At 34.6% G+C, this 22,595-nt stretch overlaps 2 protein-coding genes across 10 annotated transcripts in view; one reads left to right on the forward strand and one right to left on the reverse strand.

Annotated features, from left to right (window-relative positions):
- Positions 1-2,999, forward strand: part of LOC135214458 (programmed cell death protein 2-like) — a 101,452-nt gene extending 98,453 nt beyond the window's left edge. Inside the window, exons 8-9 of the mRNA XM_064248781.1 lie at positions 1,250-1,360; positions 1,520-2,999. Coding sequence (XP_064104851.1) covers positions 1,250-1,360; positions 1,520-1,699 — 291 coding nt within the window. The 3' untranslated portion in view covers positions 1,700-2,999. The remainder of the gene's footprint in view (positions 1-1,249; positions 1,361-1,519) is intronic.
- Positions 3,000-18,560: 15,561 nt separating this feature from the next.
- LOC135214459 (aftiphilin-like) overlaps positions 18,561-22,595 on the reverse strand; it is a 169,821-nt gene continuing 165,786 nt past the window's right edge. For all 9 annotated transcript variants that reach the window (XM_064248788.1, XM_064248784.1, XM_064248792.1 and 6 more), the window contains one exon: positions 18,561-22,595. This exon is cut by the window's right edge and continues 947 nt beyond it. The gene's annotated coding sequence lies outside the window, so the exon portion shown is untranslated.

Below are 22,595 nucleotides of genomic sequence, written 5' to 3' on the forward strand. Positions count from 1 at the left end.
AGTGGGAAGACATTAGCTCTTAATTGGGTCACACTTAAACCTATTTGGTTATGAGTTTACTTTTTGAAGTATTGCCCTTACTACATTAAGTAATTGTGTGTCAGATGTTGTCTGGCATGTCAGGAGCTGTGAACTTTATGCTTAAAGTTAGTAAATTTCTGTATTGGGACACTGAGGGGGTCACAAGATTTTAAGTCTAAATATTGGTAGCATTGGTGAGACTAGGTTTAAATTAGGAAGAAGCTTATTTTGTTTGTACAGCTCAGTATTTTAAATAGTATTTTAAATTAGGTTTTATTAGGTGATGGCTTATTTTTTGTTTGTTTATACAGCTTACTATATTATACTGTGTTGTATAAAAATTCTATGCAGAACAAAACAGTAAAAGGAAAAAATGCAATGTATGAAAAGTACAATTCAAGTAGAAAATGCAAACTTGAAACATTTTTCTGAATTGCATTGTTTGATAAAGGTCTGAAAGATATGTACAGTACTCATTTTGTACAATTCAAACTGCATAAGATAGAAGAAAAATAATTTTTTAAAATGGGAAATTGTGTAATTGAAAGTTTAAGATTAGACTGAGAATACCGCTAATACCATAAGGTAATTTTAACTAGACCACCAAGTGTCATCTAGATGCTCATAGGGCTTACCCAAAAGAATTGTTTAGAAATGTAACTCAGTAATTTGGTTGAATTTCTAAAATTATGTGGATGCCATTGAACTTGAATTGCATGCTGAGCTGGCTTAATAATCCGAACCTAACTCTCTGTAGGGGAGTAGTGCCATCAGGCACTACTTAAGAATCTTTGCAGCATCCCTTCGGCCCCTGTGCTTGACCATTGGACTAAATTGTATGCTCCTTTCCATTTCTAACCAATCCTAGGATGCTTTGACCGTCTTAACTTTTCCCAAGGGATTATTACCATTCCCAAGGAACTATTACCACAGCCAGGAAGCTAAGCCCTCTAGAATGCTGCATCACAGCATGTGCATCTTTAAATCTTTAAATTACCATAGGGCTATTTAGCTGTTATAATCAAATTGTCTGCTATATTGGAGGAAACCAAGGGGAGAAAGAATGAAAAGTAAGGCACAAAGTACAGTAACCAGGGTCAAAGGAAGAACCAATGTCCTTTTGAAAAAATGTAGGTGGTATGTAAAGGTTCAATGTCAACTCCAGATTGATTACAGATTAGATCTGCAGACTGTTCTGAAGACAAGAAATGCTTATATATATTTCCAGGTGATAAGATATGATCGTGGAGGGGAGCCTTTATGGGTTTCTTCAGAAAATAAGCCAAAAGATATACCGCCATGTCCAGCATGCAGTAAACCCTGTGAATTTGAATTTCAGGTGAGTTATGGCAAGTTCCTAACAACATACATGATATTTATGCATGATTCAGTGTTGTAATGTGAAATTTGACATTGTGAAAGTGTTATGCATTGATAATGTAAAAGTGGTAAAAAATTGATAAAGAATTGGTTAACCTAACTGTAATTATTTTACCAGGTAATGCCTCAACTCCTAGTCCACTTGAAAGTTGATAGCACAGGAAAAAGTATCGACTGGGGCACCGTTTTAGTATATTCTTGTCCAGACAGTTGTGAACAGAACAAAGCATATATTGAGGAAGTAGCCTACAAACAAGATTACTCTCCTATATCCCAAGTAATGAAAAACCAGAAATGACTGTGGTAAGATTGCGTATTGTATTGTTATTACGATTCATATGTGACTGACTGATTGTTGAAGGTTGCTGTTTTTATTATTGTAAATTGAGATTTGAAAGTGCTTCTTTCCTTGAATGATCATTTTTGTTTAATAGGTATAGTATATAATAATTTGGTTGCTGGTAAACAATAAAAGGCTGTGTTATAGTCACCTTGTGATATTACTGGGGTTTTAATGTTAGCAAGGTATTCTGGAAGAACTGGAAATGACAGCCCTCAGATCTATGTAGGAACATCCAGATACATGCCAATGGAAATGTAGCATCAACATGTGGTTCATGCAGGACCCCAAACAGTCCATTTCTTTCTTTCATTGTTGCTGGATATGTTTCTCTTATTTCTCCCAACCAAATTGTTCTTCAGTTTTACACTGGTATTACCTAATGTGAATCAACCTTTCTTACTTATTTCTCAACCTAATTGTATTTCAATCTTAATTGTCTGATTGGTCCTTCATACCAATTAAACACCAAAAAAATTGGAATATCTTTGTTCTGTATTTTCTGACTCATTCTAACTACAGTACCTGTTTTTCATAACCAGTAAAATAAATTTGTCCAATCCACTAGACTTGTGCAGCCATAGTCATGTTCTCTTCTTGTTAAAGTGTGTGTGTGAAATGATGATACAGTAGCTGAGAATATCTCAGAAAAAATTAAGTTATCTTTATGTTGAAAGCCCCCAATTGAAAACAGTTATTTGTAAAATGTGCCAAAGTTTAATGAAGGCAAGAGAAGATAGTAACACACTTTTTCTTTCCATGGCAGCCTTAAATGTTTCTAAGTACTGTAACCAATCTGCTTCAAAACCATTATGAAATAACCATAGTATTGGCAGTTACTTTTTCAACAAATAGAAGAAGAAATTTTTGGATTTCAAAGGGTAACTGCTTTGTGAAACCATGTGAAGATGTCATATACTTTAGGCAACAACAGATTGTAGTATTTGGTGTGTGTAATTACTTTTCATTGTTAGTCAAAACGGTATACTTTCAATGTACTTTATCTCTAGATGACTTGGTAACTGCTATGGTTTCCATTTTTATTTTCCCTTAGCTTCTTTTGTGATTTATTGTATCAGCTTTATTAAAATTGAATGATACAATGTTTTTCAACAGTGTGAGAGTTCTAAATAATTTATTCTTTCTTTAAAGATTTATATCTTCTTTTACACTTAATTGCCTAAGTCATGTCTTGGGAGATACAGTTTAATTCAGCTTTCAAACTTATGTACCAATAGATTAAAGTTGAAAAGGATTTTGTTAGTAGTATTATTTCCTTGCATGAAAATTGCCAAGTTTGTCTATATTTAATGAGTGTTATTTAATAATTGTTAATATGTGCCTGATGCTTTGACTGTTAATGAGACTTTCACAAATAAGAAGTTAAACTTTCGTAATGTGTTTTGTAGATTTTGTACATAAAACTTATTAAGGTAATTGAAGAAGCAGTTCCTGCATAGAGTAATTGTCTTGAAAAGATGCATTTTGATTTGAAAGCTTTTGTGACTGGATGCTAACGTTATGTCCAAGACATACAGAATTTAATTTTGCTATGTGGTATGAGTACACATGTAATAAAGGGTCCTGTGGGACCGTCACAGCAACCCTTGGTAGCAAGTAATCTCTGGCAAAGCGTGAGTCACCTGAGCTACTCACTCCTTTCTTTCACTCCATGCCTGAGTTGACGGTGAGCGAACTCCGTGTCATTGACTCTAGATGCACGTGAATTCGTAGATTTATGTGTATTCGGGGAATCTCGCGAACAAGTGCCTGAGACAGAACTAGTCTTATGGGCAGAACCTCTAGGGCTAGCAGCAGAAGTTTGAACTGAAGTTTGCGCTTCTATGGCTCCCGACACGCTAGACCCTGGGGATAGCGTGACTGTTCCTGTTCCCAAAGAAACGGGTGAGCCAACGGAAGACCCAACTGCCTCCTCAGCTCAAGGAGGTAAACCCTTAGAAGTCCCGTGACGAGACTTCTAAAGGGAGGGGTGGGGAGACTACCTTCTCCTTCTTTGGCAGAAAGCCTTAAAAGTTGAAGGGGTGGAGTTTGAAGAAAAATATGATAATTAAAGAGGAAGATGACGATATTTGATGAGCTCTCTTCCTCTTCAACTTCTCCAAATTCTGCAAGACTACTACTTCTACAGAATGAGGCACCTTTAGCAGCAGAAGTAGAGTTAATAATCACAGGGCAGCCATGAAAGTGTTGTCATGACAAAACTCCAGGATAACAGCAGCAAATTAATTTGATTTTTAGCAGGGGAACAGTACACGCACTTGAGGACCAATATCACAGCATGCTATGAGTTACACATACGATTCCGAGGTTAGGATGGCCAACACAAAGAGATATCCAACCATCTACTGCTGTAATCAACTACTCCACTGTTTGCCTGAAAAAGAAAGAAAATATGATTTAAAAGATAAGGATACTCCTTTTGCATCCAGAGGCACCGCTCTCTGAAATGAGAGATCCCTCAAACACAAAACCACATGCGCCCCCCACTCTCTGTCCAATAAGCTAGCAAAAGGACGAAAGAGAAGAGGAAATGCCAGAAGAAAAGCAAAGGACAAACCTCTGAAACCCCTCTCAGTAATTTCCAAAGCATAAATATAAATTTCAAATAAATACACTTGTCTCGCCCTGACGTTAAAGGGCAAAAATATGTGATAGAGGGTGCAGGCACACTTGCCGCCGACCCTCAACATATAAAGTAGAAAGGCAGCTGGCAAGGCTATAAGAAAAAGTGGGTTTGTATATTAATTATTAGTCAATTAATTAATGACATCAAACTGTATATATATATATTCATTCAAAACAATAAAAGAAAGATCCCACCGGGAAAATCATGATTAACGGCTAGTCAGCAATAGCTCAAAAATGTAAGTCTTCATCAGAAGACAGCTGAACACAAAGTGGTGTTACATCCGGGCCTATCCACAAACCAGACAGTGGTTACTGCCTAGCAAAATTTGTATGTGATCAGTAGTTACTGCCTAGCAAAATCCATATGTGATATGTACTTTAAACAAACAAAATATCTTTTCTTCATCTTTTATTTAATTTGAAGAGAACCTCAAAACTAGAGCTGTCAAATATGTCCAATTAATGTGACACTCTCTCTCTCTCTCTCTCTCTCTCTCTCTCTCTCTCTCTCTCTTCTCTCTCTCCAAAATAATTATCTTTAGTAAGGACAACGTTTTCTCTAATACAAGAAGAATAGCAACAATTCAACAATTCGGGAAAATAAAACGGACATTTGTCAATTCACCAGGAAATATTTAACATATTAAGAGAAAATTCTGCAAACAAAAGCAGCAGCAAGAACCTAGATGAATATTTTTGTAAAATAAAATCTGTAACTGAATCACATCCCTTAAATTTTTAAATGACATAAGATAGATTTTACAATAGGAAATTCAGTAAGGAAGAATTAGATACAGTTCTTTCGTATCAAACCAAATCTGACACTGGTAGATAACAATGGTTTTAACAATTGTTTTGAAATTATCAAACATCCACCACCTTTATATAAATTTTTTCCCTGAAGAATGGTGTTATACCCTAATTATTCCAATCTTTAAACCTGAAAAGGCCCATGCAATGTAAATAATTAAGAGACCAATTTCCCTAATAATTTGCTCATGCAAATTTTAAGAGAAAATTGTAAATGTAAGACTTGTATGGCACACATGTAAAAATTATATTGGTGCCTATACGTACACAAACTGGAGCTGTAAGGGAGAGCGACAACTTACAAAATTCTGTAAAGTGACCTCAGGATCTGCATGTGAGTCTTTCTTTCATGACTCAGCAGGTTGGTGCCAGCAGAGAGCAATTGTGCAGAATACATGGCCTTTTATGATTATGTATTGTCTATGTAATTCACAAGGTTTTAGTCAAATGAGACTGCCAAATCACAGTGCTCCCACACCTGAAAATTTTAACTTTCAAGGGGCACCTTTCATGTGTCACTTATAAATAAATGTCAGTAAGTTTTGTTATTTTATTACAGTAGCACCTCCACTTAACAGATACTTTGGGGCTTTAGCTTTCTGATTATTATTATTATTATAAAGGATTAGTTTATCCAGACCTCTGAGCCTAACAACTGCTCTTCTCTGGCTGGTTTTCAGGAATTAATCCTGAGAAAAAAAATTTACACTATTTAGGAAACTGGTTTTACTTAGGAACATGATGATCCAATTAAATACAAAATCTTTGTCTTCAACAAGAATGCCTTTCAATGTCGTGTTATGCAAATATAAGTTTCTTTGATGGTTCCAAATTGGACAATCGATTAATAAGTGTTGGACAGTTATTGGTGTCTGGCATGTACTACATTTCATTGGGTCTGGATGTGGATTTGACATCAAATGACCGTCTGAAAATCTAGTATGGCCTATACATAGTCTTGTTAGTAACACTTCTTTCGCTCTTTCTTTTTGAGATGACATCCATGAATTAACTTTGCTTTTTATATTCCTCTGTTTGTAGTTGGCACTGATGTCCAATCTATGCCAGTCGTGATATATTAAGAGGCTCAATTGAGGTTATCCAGTCTGAAACTGGGGCATGTGTCATAGTTGATGGAATAGTACAAGCTAATTTGGCAGCTGTATATGCATTTTCGTTTCCTTCAATTCCCACGTGCTGGAATCCAACATATTTTTGTTAATAGTCCCAATTGAACAAGTTGGTGTATTTTTATTTGGACTTCTTGTACAAGATGATTTGTAGATTTGTACTTGTTTATAGGATCAATAGCACTTCGTGAGTCATTGGAAATTATGGTGGAAATTGCTCTCTTCTCAGATATTATGTCTAGTGCTATTCATATGGCTGCGAGTTCAGCTGTGCATACTGATGGTATTGGGGGAAGACTTATCTTAACTAACTTATCTTTTGAGAATGCTGAAGCTCCTACTCCAGTATTGTTTTTTTTATCCATCTGTATAGATCATAAGTTGATCTCCCTTTCTTCTGATGTGCTCCAATGCATGTTGGTGGTACATTTCTGTTTGCCATATGTCTTTTTAGAAGGTATGATAGAGCAGTACATACATATTTTTACTCTTTTCAAAGTCCAGGGTGGTGGGAATCCCATTGCTGAATGAAAATTTGGTTATTTTATGTGAATTTGTTAAATATTTGGTTTTCTAATCTTTGGTTATAAATCGGAAAGCGGTAGATGTTCCTGCATGAAGGGAAAGGCCCCTAAGCATAATTATCAAGTTGCGGTGATGTTTTAGGGGTAATATGCCTGCTGCTAGTAACAGGGAGTTTATGGGGGATGATCGAAATCCTCCCGTGCACAGACTTATTCCTTTATGATTCAGTTAATAGGGCTTAGTTTTTACAGACCTCTGAGTCTCAAGTCGACTCTTCTCGGGATGGTTCTCAGGGATTAATCCTGAGAAGAAGGAAAAAAAAAAAATTAAAACTAAATAAATAAATAAATAAAAAATTTACTTTACTTTATTTAAGAAACCTGGCTTATTTAAAAATTTATTATGTTGTTAATTGAAAAATCTTTGCTTTCAGCAAGAATATTATTAATTTTTTAATTCTGTAGATTATTATTATTATTATTAATAGGGCTTAGTTTTTCCAGACCTCTGATTCTCAAGTACACTCTTCTCGGGCTGGTTCTCAGGGATTAATCCTGAGAAGGAGAAGGGGTGAAATAAATAAATAAATAAAAAAATATAAAATAAAAAAAATAAAATTTTTATTAAAAAAATAAATAAAAATTAGACTTTATTTGAGAAACTTGTCCTATTTGAAAAATTTATGATGTTATTAATTGAAAAATCTTTGCTTTCAGCAAGAATACTTTTCATTTTTGAATTCTGTAGATAAATTGTTCTTTGGTGGGTCCATTTTGGGCACTCAATAAGTAAATGCTGCACTGCCAGGGGTGTTTGACATCTATTACACTTTATTGGGTCAGCATGTGGTGTTGACATTAAGTGACCATGCGAGAATTTGTGTGTTCTATACAGAGCCTTGTTAGGATCACCGCTTTTGATCTTTCCTCCTGTGAGGATGTCCTCCATGCATGCACTTCAGTTTTTATGTTTTCAAGTTTATTAGTTGTTGGCACTGAGGCCCATTCTCTTTTCAAATCCTGGTAAATCAATGGTTTAACCGATGTTATCCAGTCTGACACTGGGGCATGTGCAATTGTTGGAGGGATAGTGCAGGCTAATTTGGCAGCTGAGTCTGCATTTTCATTTCCTTTTACTCCCACGTGCTGGGATCCAACATATTTCTATTGATAATCCTGATTGGAGGAGTTGATGAATTTTTATTTGCACTTCCTGCACTATTTGGTTTACTGATTTATACTGTCTTATAGCATCTATTGCGCTGCGTGAGTCACTGAAAATAATATAGACACTCACTTTTGCCTCAGATATCATATTAAGAGCCATCTGTATGGTTGTGACTTCAGCAGTAAAAACTGATGATATTAAAGGTAGGCTTTTTTTGGTGGTTGAAAAATTGGATCTATGTTATGCAAGTTCATTATGTATTTAGCTCTCTTTGGGAAAGATCTAGTGCAATTAAGTTCTCTTACTGCATTACAGTTTTGAAAGCAGTCAGCTGCAGGAGACGATCCCGCTTGCACTGAAAGACCTCTTCGTAATGTTATCAAATTACGGTGATGTTTCAAGGGCAATACACCTGCCTCTACCAGAAGCGAGCTTGTTGGGGACGATCGGAATGCTCCTGTGCACAATCACACGCCTTCGTGGTGCACTGCATCGAGAGTTTTTAATGCAGATTCTGAGGCGGATGAATATATCAGACAGCAGTAATCTATTATGGATAAGACTGTTGCCTTATATATCATTAATAAAATGTCTCGCTTTGCTCCCCAATTAGTCTGATAATTTTTGTCTTTGTAGAAGATGATTGCTTTTGTTTTATCAGTTGAAAATTTAAATCCAACTGAATTTGTCCAACTACATATATTTGAAATGGCAGTACTGAGAACTCTCTGAGCATGTCTCAAATTACTACTCGTATAGTAAATGACAAAGTCATCAACATATAAACTGCTTTTTACACCACTTGGTAAATTTATAGTAATGTCATTGATTGCTACAGCAAACAATGTACAGCTCGAGACACTACCTTGAGGGATTCCTTCTTCCAGTCTATAGGCTACCGAGTAGGAATTTTCTATTTGTACTTGAAAAGTTCTGTTTGTTAAAAAGTTCTTAATAAATATTGGTAAGTGGCCTCTTAGTCCCTTGGAGTGGAGTTTTTGCATGATGTTATGTTTCCATGTTGTATTGTATGCTTTTTCTATATCAAGAAATATAGCTACTGTTAATTTTTTTTGTTCAAAGCCTTTTTTGATATGATCTTCTAAATGTGTTAAGGGATCTAGGGTTGGTCTGCCAGCTATTGAACCAGATTGTGTTGGTGTTAAAATGAATTCTTTGGTTATTACATTCGTCAATCGTGCATTACCCATTTTTTCTACGATTCTGCATAGGCAACTTGTTAGGGATATCGGTCTATAATTGGATGGTTTACTTGCATCCTTTCCTGGTGTATTTATTGGAATTATTATGGCATGTTTCCATTTATCAGGAAAGACACATTTTAGCCAGATACTATTATAAAATTTTAATAAATATGATTTAGCTATAGGAGCTAATTTTTCTATCATTTCAAATGATATTTTATCATATCCTGGTGAGGAAGTATGACATGATTTGATGCCATTATCTAGTTCATCCATGTTGAAAATATAATTATATTCCAGGTCTTCAAGAGTTTCAAAATTGAGTATTATATTTTCTTTTTGTTTTCTGATATTTTGAAAATGTATATGTAGGCTGGAGTAAGCACTGATGCTTTCAAAATGCTTTCCAATTATATTTGATATTTCATAAGTATCATGGTATATTTTTCCATTTAAATGTATTGCTCTTCTTGGAGGTCTTATATGTTTTCCTTTGATTTTCCTTATCTTTTGCCAGATATCCCTTGTGGATGTGTTTGAAGATATGTTTGATACATATTCTTTCCATGATGCAATTTTTTCAGCTATTACTGTTTTTCTAAATTTGGCTGTATATTTGTTATATAGTGGTTTAACGTGGTTAATTGTTATGTTTGTTATAACTATTTTGTTTAATATGTTTATATTATAGGGCACTTTGTTGAGTGATTTAAGGCGAGTTTTGAGTCTGTTAAGATTGCGACCCAATACAGCCAGTCCCCGGGTTACGATGTTCCGAGGTTAAGGCGCTTCTCAATTATATTCATCAGACATTATTTCCAGGGTTACGACACCTACATCGCTCATCTGGCAGATGAAATATGACACCAAAAATGCAAAATAATCAATATTTGAAATTTTTTTGATGAAAAATGCAATAAGAATGCAGTTTACATAGATTTCAATGCCCCCAAAGCATTAAAAGTAAGGTTTTCTTAGGATTTTTTACGACGTTCTGGCTTACGACGCGTCTCAAGAACAGAACCCCTGTCATAACCCGGGGACTGCCTTATATGTTTTATTTTACTTTAGGTTGTTAAGGTTGGATTCCACCATGGGACAGGGGATTTTGTGGAATGTGATTTGGTTTTTGGAATACTTTTATCTGCAGCATTTATTATGAAGTTTGAGAAGGATTCACATGTAGTACATATTGTGATCTTCATTATGTGGGAATGGTGGTATGTTTCGAGTGTATAGGAAATATTTATCCCAGTTAGCTTTTTGGATAAATCTTGTAGGTGGCAATATTTTTATATTACTTAAGTAGTTCAGAATGATTGGGAAATGGTCACTTGTGTTTGAACCGTCTAGGCTATTCCATTCAAATTTTATTTGAACATAATGAAATGTCAATTGAGGAAAATGTTAGGTGTGTATTTGAAAAATATGTTGGAAGTTCACTTTCATTGAGACAACACAGGTTGTGTTTCATTATAGTTTTTTCTATGTTGATTCCGGATGTGTTAGTGGGTTTATTAGTATCCCTTATATCCCTTATATGAGACAAGGTTACTTTTCCTTATACGTGTTTTTAGATGGAAATATGAATTGAATGTGTCTCGTTGTGAATGTGAACTACTTTTATATTTTCTAAACAGATTACGTTGGTGGCATGTTTATTGCCTAAAAAAATTATGTGATTACGTTCGCAATTCTCCTTTACATCATCGTAATACGAACTTTACGTTATTTATCTTATATCGGCTTGAAACCAACAGTAAAATGTGTTCTTTCAAGCACAGCAGCTTCGATTAAAATGATTTTATCTCAATTTTATCTACGGTTGTGTTTGATGGCATACGTTTACTGGATTTATCCTTGTTGTAAATGTATGTACGATAATAGTCATTAGCAGCTTGAACAGTTTTCTCAGCTTCAGTTATAACTAGGTTTAAATTTAACAGTATATTTCCTGATTGATCTTTGATCTATATTGATCTTTGATCCATAGTGAATAAAGTTATTACATTAAGATATCTCAGTTCTATTCTACATAGCGCCATTTATAACAACTACGGTAATAGTGTACTGTAGTACAATGATTGAAATACAAGCCAAACGGATGTTATCCAATTCGGTTGTACTTAGAAAAAAAAAAAAAGTTTCTAGTTCGGTTGTTCATGGCTGTCACACATTCACGCAACGAGTATAACGTTAAAACCATACTTTCATCATTCTCTTTTGCTGTTATTGAACTTATGTAACTAGAAGATGGGATAAAGTTAGGCTATTGTAATTTGGTCTCTCATAATTTCGGACTATTGTAAGACAAATTATCGTTACTTAAACACTACAGCTACCTGTACACTGTATGAATCTTATATCTTTACATACTCTAGACACCCAAAGGATTAAAGCTAGGCTTTTTTTTAACTTTACAGTAGTATTTATAATGCTAAAATGTACTGCACAGCAAATTCTATAGTACATACTATACTGCATAAATATAATTTTACTTATTGCGCCATTGTGGGATTACAGCGCCTTTGGCTGGTGTAGTTTCGAAAGAAGGTGTGCAGCGGCCGTAGGCTTTAAAATCGCTTACCGTCGGCGGCCAGGAACGGAACCCCTGCCAATAACCGAGGCCCGCCTGTATAGTGGTATGGTTATCTGATGCGCAGACTGCACATATTGCCTTATTATGGCATTTTTTGTATGTGTCCATACCTTGAGCACTGTGTACATTGTAATGGTTTTGGAACGAAAGTTCTAGCTTCTCCATTTTACCCAAGAATTTTTATTTTCAATGGTAGGTCTTGGCCTATAAATTTTATTTTGGCAATGTTGATATTTTTATTTTTGTCTTTCATACTTGAAATCGTGTATATTTCTAAATTGTGAATATTGTTAAATCTCAATTTTAAGGAGTCTAGCAGTAGCTGTTTTGAAGGAAGCTCTGCTCGCTATTGGGTAGGATGACTGTACCCTGTACATAATTCAATGTTTCGTGGCTTGTAATTGTTACTTTTATATTATTTATTTCTGATATACTTAAAAAAGCAGTGGACTGCTTTTTATTGGTTACTTGGATAAGCCATTCATTGTCCTTGATGTGTCTTGTGTTGGATATTTGTTAAGTAATTTGTTTTCTAGTATTGCTGCTGAGATTTTGTCGTCAGCTTTGACTACTAGAAATCTTGACCAATTATCTGGTCCAAAGAAATCATCAAAATGTACCAATGTGGGATTAAGTCAGTAATTTGTGTTTCTTTTTGGTCCTGGTTTTATGTATGTTGCTTGTCTATTATGATAGGGTACTTTCACTACTTGAGGCAGTACCAAGGAAATTCAGGAGTGACGTACCAATAGTCAACTGTGCTGGAGTTTTTCCATCATGGGGCCCAGGGGTACTCAAATCATTTCAGTATTCATAAATTTGAGATGAGATTAGAAAAAAAAAAAAAATCTTGAAAAGATATCATTGGCCCTTCGCGAAGTTAAATCTTTAGCCAATGGCACAAGTGAGAAAGGACTCCCTAATGTCCACATGCCTACCCTACCCTACCCCAAAAGGGGATGGCATAACATGATTAGTATGGCCCAAGTGTAAGCAGAACCCGCTTGCTAGGGCTAGGAGTGTTACGATAATACAATTATCCCCATCCTAATCACATTATGGGCAAACTGGATAGAATGCCAAGAGTTCTATTCCTAGAACCAGGCCTCCCCTGGAATCCGTGGTCCAGCTCCACTGAATAGTTCCGCCTGAAAAACAGGTCCGAACATTGTCGGGTAGATAATGGATCTACCACAGTTCTCATTATTTAGCTTCGGATTTAACTCCACGTTAAGGCATATGTTTTCTCATTTATTTGCTTTCAAAAATTTTGGCAAAAATGGAAAAGTCCACAGAAGTTAACTAAAAAATATGTCATATGAGACTCTTAGGTTCAAACCTGGGAAGAGATTCCTGAGGTTCGAGAGCCCCCTCACCACATCAAGGTGATCCCATAATGAGGGGGCTTTTATATTTAAAAAGGTGGAGGACTGTTTTTTCGTGATTAGCTGAAGTAACCAATCATTTCCTTTAATATATTGGCATTCCATTTCTTGTGTTGGACATATATTCAATAATTTGTTTTCTAGTATAGCCGTTATTTTATTTTCTGCTTTTGGTACTAGAAATCTCGACCAGTTATCTGGTCCAAAAAGATGATCAAAATGCACCAGTGTTGGATAAAGATGATAATTTCTATTTCTTTTTGGATCTTGCCTGATGTGGGTTATCTGTGTATCAGATTTGTTTCCTTTCTCTGTAACATATGGTCCCATTGTTTTTATGTTTGAATCTTCTGATTGGTTTTTACTTTTTTGTAGAATTTCTATGGGCCCTGCCAGGTGTTTAGGATCATATAATTTATTTGGAACTGAATGTTCCTTCGCTGCATTATCATCTTGAACTGACTGAGGGAGATTCAGGGATAAACTTCCAGTGGTCATTAACCCTTAAACGCCGAAGCGGTAAAAAAAAAGTCTCCCGTGTGCCGGAGACGTTTCAGAGTGAGCGCGGGAGCGGAAAAAATATTTTTTTCAAAAAATCATAGCGCGCTTAGTTTTGAAGATTAACAGTTCATTTTTGGCTCCTTTTTTTATCATTGCCTGAAGTTTAGTATGCAACCATCAGAAATGAAAAAAATTATCATTATCATATATAAATAATGCGATATATGATAGCGCAAAAACGAAATTTCATATATAATTGTATTCAAATCGCGCTGTGCGCAAAACGGTTGAAGGTAACAAGTTACCTTTTTTTTCGTTGTAATATACACTAAATTGCAATCATTTTGGTATATAACAAATTGTAAAACGATAAAAGCAACACAGAGAAAATATTATCACAAAATAATGCATGAATTCGTAACGCGCAGACGTAAACACATATTTTTTTCAAAATTCACCATAAATCAAAATATTGTCTAGAGACTTCAATTTTCTTTCAAAATGAAGACAAATGATTGAATATTACTATACTGTAAGAATATTAGCTTACAAATGCAGTTTTTGACCATATCTGACGAGTTAAAGTTGACCGAATGTAGAATTTTTTTATATATATTTTTTAATTTAATATGCAATTTATTTCGGAAATAATAAAAGCTCAAAACTTTTCAAATAATATTTTTCGTTTTATTCTACATGAAATTGCGCACATTTTCATATATAAAACTCTATGAAATGCCTAATATGAAACGGAGCAAATATTCCGAGAATGGGACTTACGCATTTCGGAGATTTGTGGCGGAGAATCCGCGCGCGGAGGGAAGGAAAGTTTTTTTTTTAAATTCACAATAAATTTAAATATTGTGCTAGAGACTTCGAATTTGTTTCACGATGAAGATAAATGACTGAATATTACTAGACTGTAAGAGTTTTATCTTACAATTGCGTTTTTCGACCATTTCGGTAGTCAAATTTGACCGAACGTGGTTTTTTTTCTATTTATCGTGATTTATATGCAAATATTTCGAAAATGAGAAAAGCTACAACCTTCAACTATTTTTTGTTGTATTATACATGAAATTGCACACATTTTCATATATAAAACGTTATGTAACGGCTAATTTAAAATGGTGCAAACATTACCACAATCGCACGTATGATTTTTTCGGAAGAGTTACCGCGCGGACGTAAAGAAAATGTTATTTTTTTCATAAATTCACCATAAATCGAAATATTTTGCTAGAAACTTCCAATTTGTTGCAAAATGAAGGTAAATGCTTGAATATTACTAGAATATAAGCATTTTAGCTTACAATTGCGTTTTTCGACCATTTCGGTAGAGTCAAAATTGACCGAAGGTTGAAAATTTGTCACTTAACATTTTTTATATGAAAATATTTCAAAATTGATAAAAGCTACAACCATGGGTTGTTTTTAGTTGTATTGTGCATGAAATTGCGCACATTTCCATATATAAAACTTTATGTAACGGCTAATTTAAAATGGTGCAAACATTACCACAATCGCAGGTATGATTATTTTCGGAAGAGTTACCGCGCGGACGTAAGGAAAAAGTTTTTTCATAAATTCACCATAAATCGAAATATTGTGCTAGAGACTTCCAATTAGTTGCAAAATTAAGTTAAATGATTGAATATTACTAAAATATAAGAGTTTTAGCTCACAATTGCGTTTTTCGACCATTTCGGTAGAGTCAAAGTTGACCGAAGGTTTAAATTTTGGCACATCGTTATTTATATGAAAATATCTCAAAACTGATAAAAGCTACAATTATGAGTATTTTTTTGTTGTATTCTACATAAAAATGCGCACATTTTCATATATAATAGTCTATGTAACGACTAATTTAAAATAGTAAAAAAATTATGTCAAAGTGATGAAATAATTTCCGAGATGTGTCACAGATACTTTTTAGTGCGGCAAGAAAGAAATTCGCGCTTGCGCGCCTGCGTAATGATTGTAAACAAAGCAACACTTTGATCCGTGAACTCCCAGCATCCCTCAAGGCGCGTGATTCAAGAGTTTTCGGCTGGTAGGCCTAAAAGTATTTTTCAGCGAATTTTTAAAAAAACTATTGTATGTCGACGTAAAATACGTCCAGTCGGCACCCGAGAGACAAAAAATGTCGACGTAAAATACGTCCAGTCGGCGTTTAAGGGTTAACTGTGCTGAATTTTGTCCATCAAGGGGCCCAGGGGTACTAAAAACTTTAGTCATATTTACCATAAAAAATTAGAGAAAGAAAAAAATAATACATTTTGAAAAGATATCATTGACTTTTCGTGAAGTTAAATCTTCCGCCAATGGCACAAGTGAGAAATGACTCTCAAATGTCCGCATCCCTACCCTACCTAAAAAGGGGGGTGGCACAACATGATTAGTATGGCCCAGGAGTAAGCAATACCTGCTTGGTAGGACTAAGAGTATTACGAAAATACAGTACGGTCCCCAGTTATGCGAGACTTTGGTTGATCTACGGCTTCACAGAATTGGAAATTTGCACATTTTGAAACACATACCTTATGGGAATAATTCCATTAGGGCCAAAGCAAATGGGAACTTACCCAGTCAAACTTTTTTATACTACCCATTTTCAATACTTTCTATGTACTATACTGTAATTTTTTTCCAATATGAAATTGTTCTTATGGATAAATAAAAAATTAAAAAGGTTTTAATAACTTGAAGCAGTTTAAAATTACACACAGGATGGTGAAAACTCCCACACGTAAACAATGCCATCATTGGGTGCAAGTGTACTGTATGATAGTCATTTCCTTTAAAAAACCTTTTGGATGGAATTTCCTCCACCTATCCTCTGCCAAAAAAACCTTCAAACTCCTTTATCTCATTCTCCGTGAAGGCTTTGTAAACTATTTGAGGTTTTGGGGACCGCCAAAACATGCATGTCTTCACTCCCGTTAGGCCTAACAAACTTGGTTACGAGCGGCTATCTCAGTTTCTTTGTCCGGTATGTTCACTATATAATCTTTTTCATATAAATTTATTCTACGATAAAATAGAACTTTTGAAAATTCAAAATTTGATATGAAATTACAATTTCCTAAAAAGAAATTATAAAAATTCAAAATTCAACATGAAATGAGTTTCTTGAAAAAAGTCAATGACAGATTTCAAGTTGTTGACTGCTGCCAAAATGGAAGTTGCTCCTTCCTTTGTCTTTAACTTAAGGGCAAGCTTTTTAGTTTCGAGAAAATAGGTTCTCCTCTTCGGCTTCTAGGCAGATGCATACATAATGTGCATGATCAGAATACACTGCAGATCTGAATAATACGTATGGTGATGATGATGATGATACTAAACATTCATAAACACTGCGCTATGATGTCACAAATGCATGAGTCGGAGCCTTCCGTCTTAGATAATGGCTGAGCAGAAGCCTTCTGAATACACTTTGCAGATCTGAATAATACCTATGGCGATGATGATGATACCAATCGTTCAGAATACATTTCGCAGATCTGAATAATAAGTATGACGATGGTGATGATACTGATCATTCATAAACACTATACTATGACATCACAGATGCGTGAGGCAGGGCCTTCTGTCTTAGCTATGGCTGAGCAGGAAATCTTTCTCTCGTATTCCCCTTTGGTTTGTTTGTTTGTATGGTGTTTTTACGTTGCATGGAACCAGTGGTTATTCAGCAACGGGACTAACGGCTTTACGTGACTTCCAAACCACGTCAAGAGTGAACTTCCACCGCCAGAAATACACATCTCTCGCGCCTCAATGGAATGGTCGAGAATCGAACTCGTGGCCACCGAGGTAGCACGCCAACACCATACCAACCATGCCACCGAGGCGCTCGCATTCCCCCTTGGAGGAATAATAGTTTTTTTTCCTTCAAGCATTCACCCCACCCTTCTCTCAGATACCAAGCAAAACACCCCCCCCCCCCCCCCCACCCCCCCCCCCCCACCTAAAATACTTGAAAAGACAACAGATTCGATACGTTTTGCTGCGCGTGACTCGCAGACTTTGAATGGCTTTACAGATACAGAAAATCTGTTTTTGAGAACTAGCGACCGCATAAAAGGAAAATCGCACAATTCGAACACGCATAATTCAGGACCGGACTGTACAATTATCCACATCCTAACCATGTCATGGGCAAACCGGACAGAATGCAGAGAGTTCTATTCCTAGAACCATGCCCCCCTAGAATCTGTGGTCCAGCTCCACAGCATAGTTCCACCTGGAAAACCAGGTCTGAACATTGATGAGTGGATGATGGATCTACCACAGTTCCCACTATTTAGCTTCGAATTTAACTTCAATCCAAGTTATGTTTTCTTATTTATTACATACTGAAAATCTTGAATCTGACAAAAGTAGAAAAATCCACAGATATTTACCCAAAAATACATGTCATATGGGACTCTTGGGTTCGAACCTGGGAAGAAATTCCTGAGGTTCGAGAGCTCCCTCACAAGGTCAAGGTGATCCCAAAATGAGTGGGAGCTTTCCGATAAGTAGCCAGTTCTGTTAAGTAACAAAGACCCGATATGTATTACAGTTTGCACCTAAGCATTTTCTAGATATCTTACAGTAACCAGCAATTAATCATACTGTAGTTCCTAACCTACAATAACCTATACTTTACAATCAAACAAGAGATATATCTCAAAATGTATCACATCGAAAATGGTGGCACAGCAAAAAATAATCATAATAATGTGGCTCATAAGCACAGAAGTTTCACAAGTTTAGGTGTTACTTACATCATTACGTGCAGAGATTGGAACTGGCACTTTGAAATGCATGTTAACTGCAGTATCATGGGTATGTAAAAAAATGAAGCATACTTCATAGATTTATTTATATATAGCACATAGGTAACTGTGAAGGATGATGTGGAATGTGTGGTTAAAGTTATTCAACCTTTATTTTTTATTGTTTCATCCTATTGTAAATTATTAAAATCACAAAGTCTTTGGTTATACAGTTCTTGTGGCAATCTAAACGCAAGAAAATTATAAATTAAGTTCCATACAAATTCACTGGTTTCTTATTCTATTGTTAAAGATCAATTTATTTTTACGTAAGGCTTTCACTGTAATCTGATTACAGTTACATTTTTTGCAATGAGAAAAATTACTGTACATTCTTCAATGTAAATATTAATATACAATACATACATAAGCAGCATAGGTGGTTTGATTAGATATTGTATACAATATTTTACATAAGGGGACTTTCTTCACTGTATGTGTATATATATATTATATATATATTCTTAAGGTAATACCATGAATGCTGTGATCTGAACAAAAATAATTGTGCCAAAAATAGTTTCACTTTTTTAGTCTTAAATGTGATTCAAAGATAAGGGAAAAGTGCAGCAAATTCATATAGCTTATGAATTTTGAGAAAAATTATTCGACTTGTATCTATAGTTACAGATGCCACTTACCATAATAATTCAAACAAATATATTACCCAAAATATAAGCTGAATATATATCATCACTAATGCAATATACAATTATCTTCCACCTTGCATGGTTGAAATAATGCTGATTGCCAAGCAGAAACTTTCATTCAAGTTAATTAGGAAGGTACTCGAGTACAGTAGAAAGATTTTCACAAACAAATGGTTTAATCTATAACCATTAATGTATTATAAATCCATCCATCACTAGTGCACAATTAAGCTTAAAGTACCATACAATGTTTATACATTTTAACCACATATGGTTGGTTACAGCTGGTAACAATAGTATAAATAAGTAACTTCAAGTTTAGCAAGATAACTGGATTTTTAACATTTGAGCGCAAGTGTTAAGTACTTATACTGCCAATGCCTTATGCTATTGCCACCTTTTTAAAAGTATATTCCTGCAACATAATTTGTACTTGGATCAACATGATAGAAGGCAAAATCATTACAAGTTTTCCATAAAACTTAAAAAAATTTCTCAACGATGACTGATACTGTGAATTTACCAAATTACTGAAGCTCATTTTTCAAGATTGTTCAATACTGTTTTATAATAGGCTCATTTATCATGCCAGCAATTATATAACTTCACTAGACCACCAAATACACACAAATAAAAGCCTGAAGGGAAAAAAATGCTTGAAGGAGGATACCCTTTCTTCAATGAAGTTACAAATTGCTTTTATGCTTTGCTCAAATGAGCACATATAGTAAACACTGAATGCCAATAGTATGTACGTTAGGGGAGTGCACTTCATAAATTCGTTTAGAAATGAATATTGTAGACTACTGAGGTCTTCATTCTCTGTAATAGCTTTCACCATGATTTTTATAGCAAAATGACAGAATATAGGATGCTGGTATCAATTTATAACATTTCCACGTTTTCAAGCTGGCTTCCTGCAAAATGTACAACTAGGTATAACCATTCATTATTGGAAATACAGGCAGTCGCCGGTTATCGGCAATCTGGTTTTTATGGCGCTTGTCTTCGGCATCAATTTGCACCGATTTCCAATTATTGGTGTTGATACATACTTATTAAAGATGCCGAAAATTGTTGATTTATGGTTATTGGCGATATTCACTTATCGTCATGCTGTCGGAAAAGAACCCCCACCGATAACCAGGAACTGCCTGTACTATATTTAGCTACTAGTAATAAAAAAATTAGTTTAACAAAACCAGCAAGCTAGAAGCCTTAGAAAAAAGAAAAATTTTATTTAATAATATTGAGATTCCTTCTGTCATTATAATTCACCCAGAAATAGTAAGCAGGAAACCCTGGTATACTTTGATGTTTGAATTTTTAAAATTTCTCCTTGTATATTACATAAGAAAGGAATAGTCTTACTTTATGTACAAAAACAATACTGTTGCTGGAATTAATGCGAAATATTGCTTATATAACAGGAGAGGAATCCAATTATAACTTTGTCTGCTTTTATTAGTAGTGTAAACAGATTAGTGTTTAGTAAATTATGACTTTTGGATGATGTCAGCTTGATTTTTTTCTTGGGTTAGGATATGTAGCACGAGATTAAGTTCTCTGGTTTGTAAAATAAATAAATCCAGTTAAGTTATAGAAATATGACCAAAATTAATGGTCTGAAATGAACAGCAGTGGGTTAAACTATGACACACTACCATATAAAACTATAATATTCTGTTGATTGAAAACAGGATAATCATATAAAATTTTTTTGCTTTGCATTGCACTGCTATTTAGTGATGGACTTGTCAGGTGATCATGAAAAATTTGACCTGAATAAATACACAATAAAAATACTTCAACATAAAAGCCCCATTGAAAAAATCCATACTGAAATTCGGGGTTTAATCTTACCATATTCAAAATTGACTGCCTGCACCATCTGCATCCCATTCCATTTAATGTTCACAAAGCAAAGAATGTAGCTGAAGGATCCAAAACAACATATAATGCCAATGAAAACCAACACATCAAGTCATATGAATAAAACTTTAAAATGTAAGTGAATTTATCTTTTGCACTACTAATCAGCAAACTTACTGTATGAATGAACATCAGCACTTAAAGTTTTCATAATATTTTTTGTCCCAATATATACTCTTCAGTTATATAACCATGCAAATGATGTCTTGCACCATTGTTCAAACCTTTTCACAATAAATAAATAAATACATAGCATACCATCAACTTGTGTAGGGATTGATGTTATTTCTGCAAAGTCCAAAGGAAACTCCTGAATGTATTGCACTAAGTAACCTAAGAACTCAAAATGTTTAATTTCAATCACTACTGATTAACCCAAACTTGTTAAGATGATGTGTGCTAGAAAGTTAGTTTTCTGTATGACTAGAAAATGGAATGAACTAAAGTCTCTATTTATGGCAAAGTGTTTGAAAGATAAAGAGAGTTCATTTATTACCAACCTATGCAAAAATTTACCCCTATGAAAAACTTGAAATTCCAACTAAAGTTGTATGTCAATCCCATAAGACTTACATAATTTTATCAAAAATAGATATTCCAAAGGTACTGCAATTAACACCTATCTATATTATTTGTCATTATAAGAAAAATTGCATCCATGACCATCTATTTTTACTTGCATGTAATGAACAAATGACAATAATAAAAAAAAACATGAATAACCTCCAGTTTGATGGAATGGAAAGGCTTAACACCATAACCTTAAAAAACAAACCACTTTTCCTTTTAAATGACCATTTAAAAAAAAAAACTACAAAAACAGAACTTAAAACTGTCCCAAAAGAGCCGTGATGTGTCTAATAGTACCTAAACCTTTGCATACCTTCAAGATAAATTGAATTTATAGTAAATTTACTTTCACGCCACTTTTAAAAATTATTACGGCTTCCCAACTGAAAATGTTATCCTTCTTGAAGCTCCTGCTCCTTTTCTCAGTTATGTAACTAAAGTGCATCTGTCCTTTCTCAGGTGTTTCAATAAAATTAAGGAGCAACACAAATTTGGCTGTGCAAGAGAAACCAGAGAACTTCAGACATTTACTGGTATGTGAAATATTTACATTTACATACTTCACCACTACTATCAGCATTTTACATGGGTATTCAGCACAGCTGAGTTTCCCCTTACATAACTGGACTTTCAATAATGCTGCTATATGCACAGTTCATTTTTTGTCATCAAAAATTTCTACATAAAATCACATACAAAAATCATGCTGACAAAGGTCATCTAACTGGTGTAATGTAATTGTTTATAGATTAAATCACTCTTAACTGGATCATTTGTGATGAGTTTGAGGATAACCTTCCAAAAAACCTGAATATACCCACCTGTGTGGTGGCATAGCTCTCAAATTTTTCTAAAAACAAAAAAGTTCCTATATAAAAAAATTATGCATATAATGGAAATAATAGATAATG

The sequence above is a fragment of the Macrobrachium nipponense genome, chromosome 45 (assembly GCF_015104395.2).
Source record: "Macrobrachium nipponense isolate FS-2020 chromosome 45, ASM1510439v2, whole genome shotgun sequence".
Taxonomy (NCBI): Eukaryota; Metazoa; Arthropoda; class Malacostraca; order Decapoda; family Palaemonidae; genus Macrobrachium; species Macrobrachium nipponense.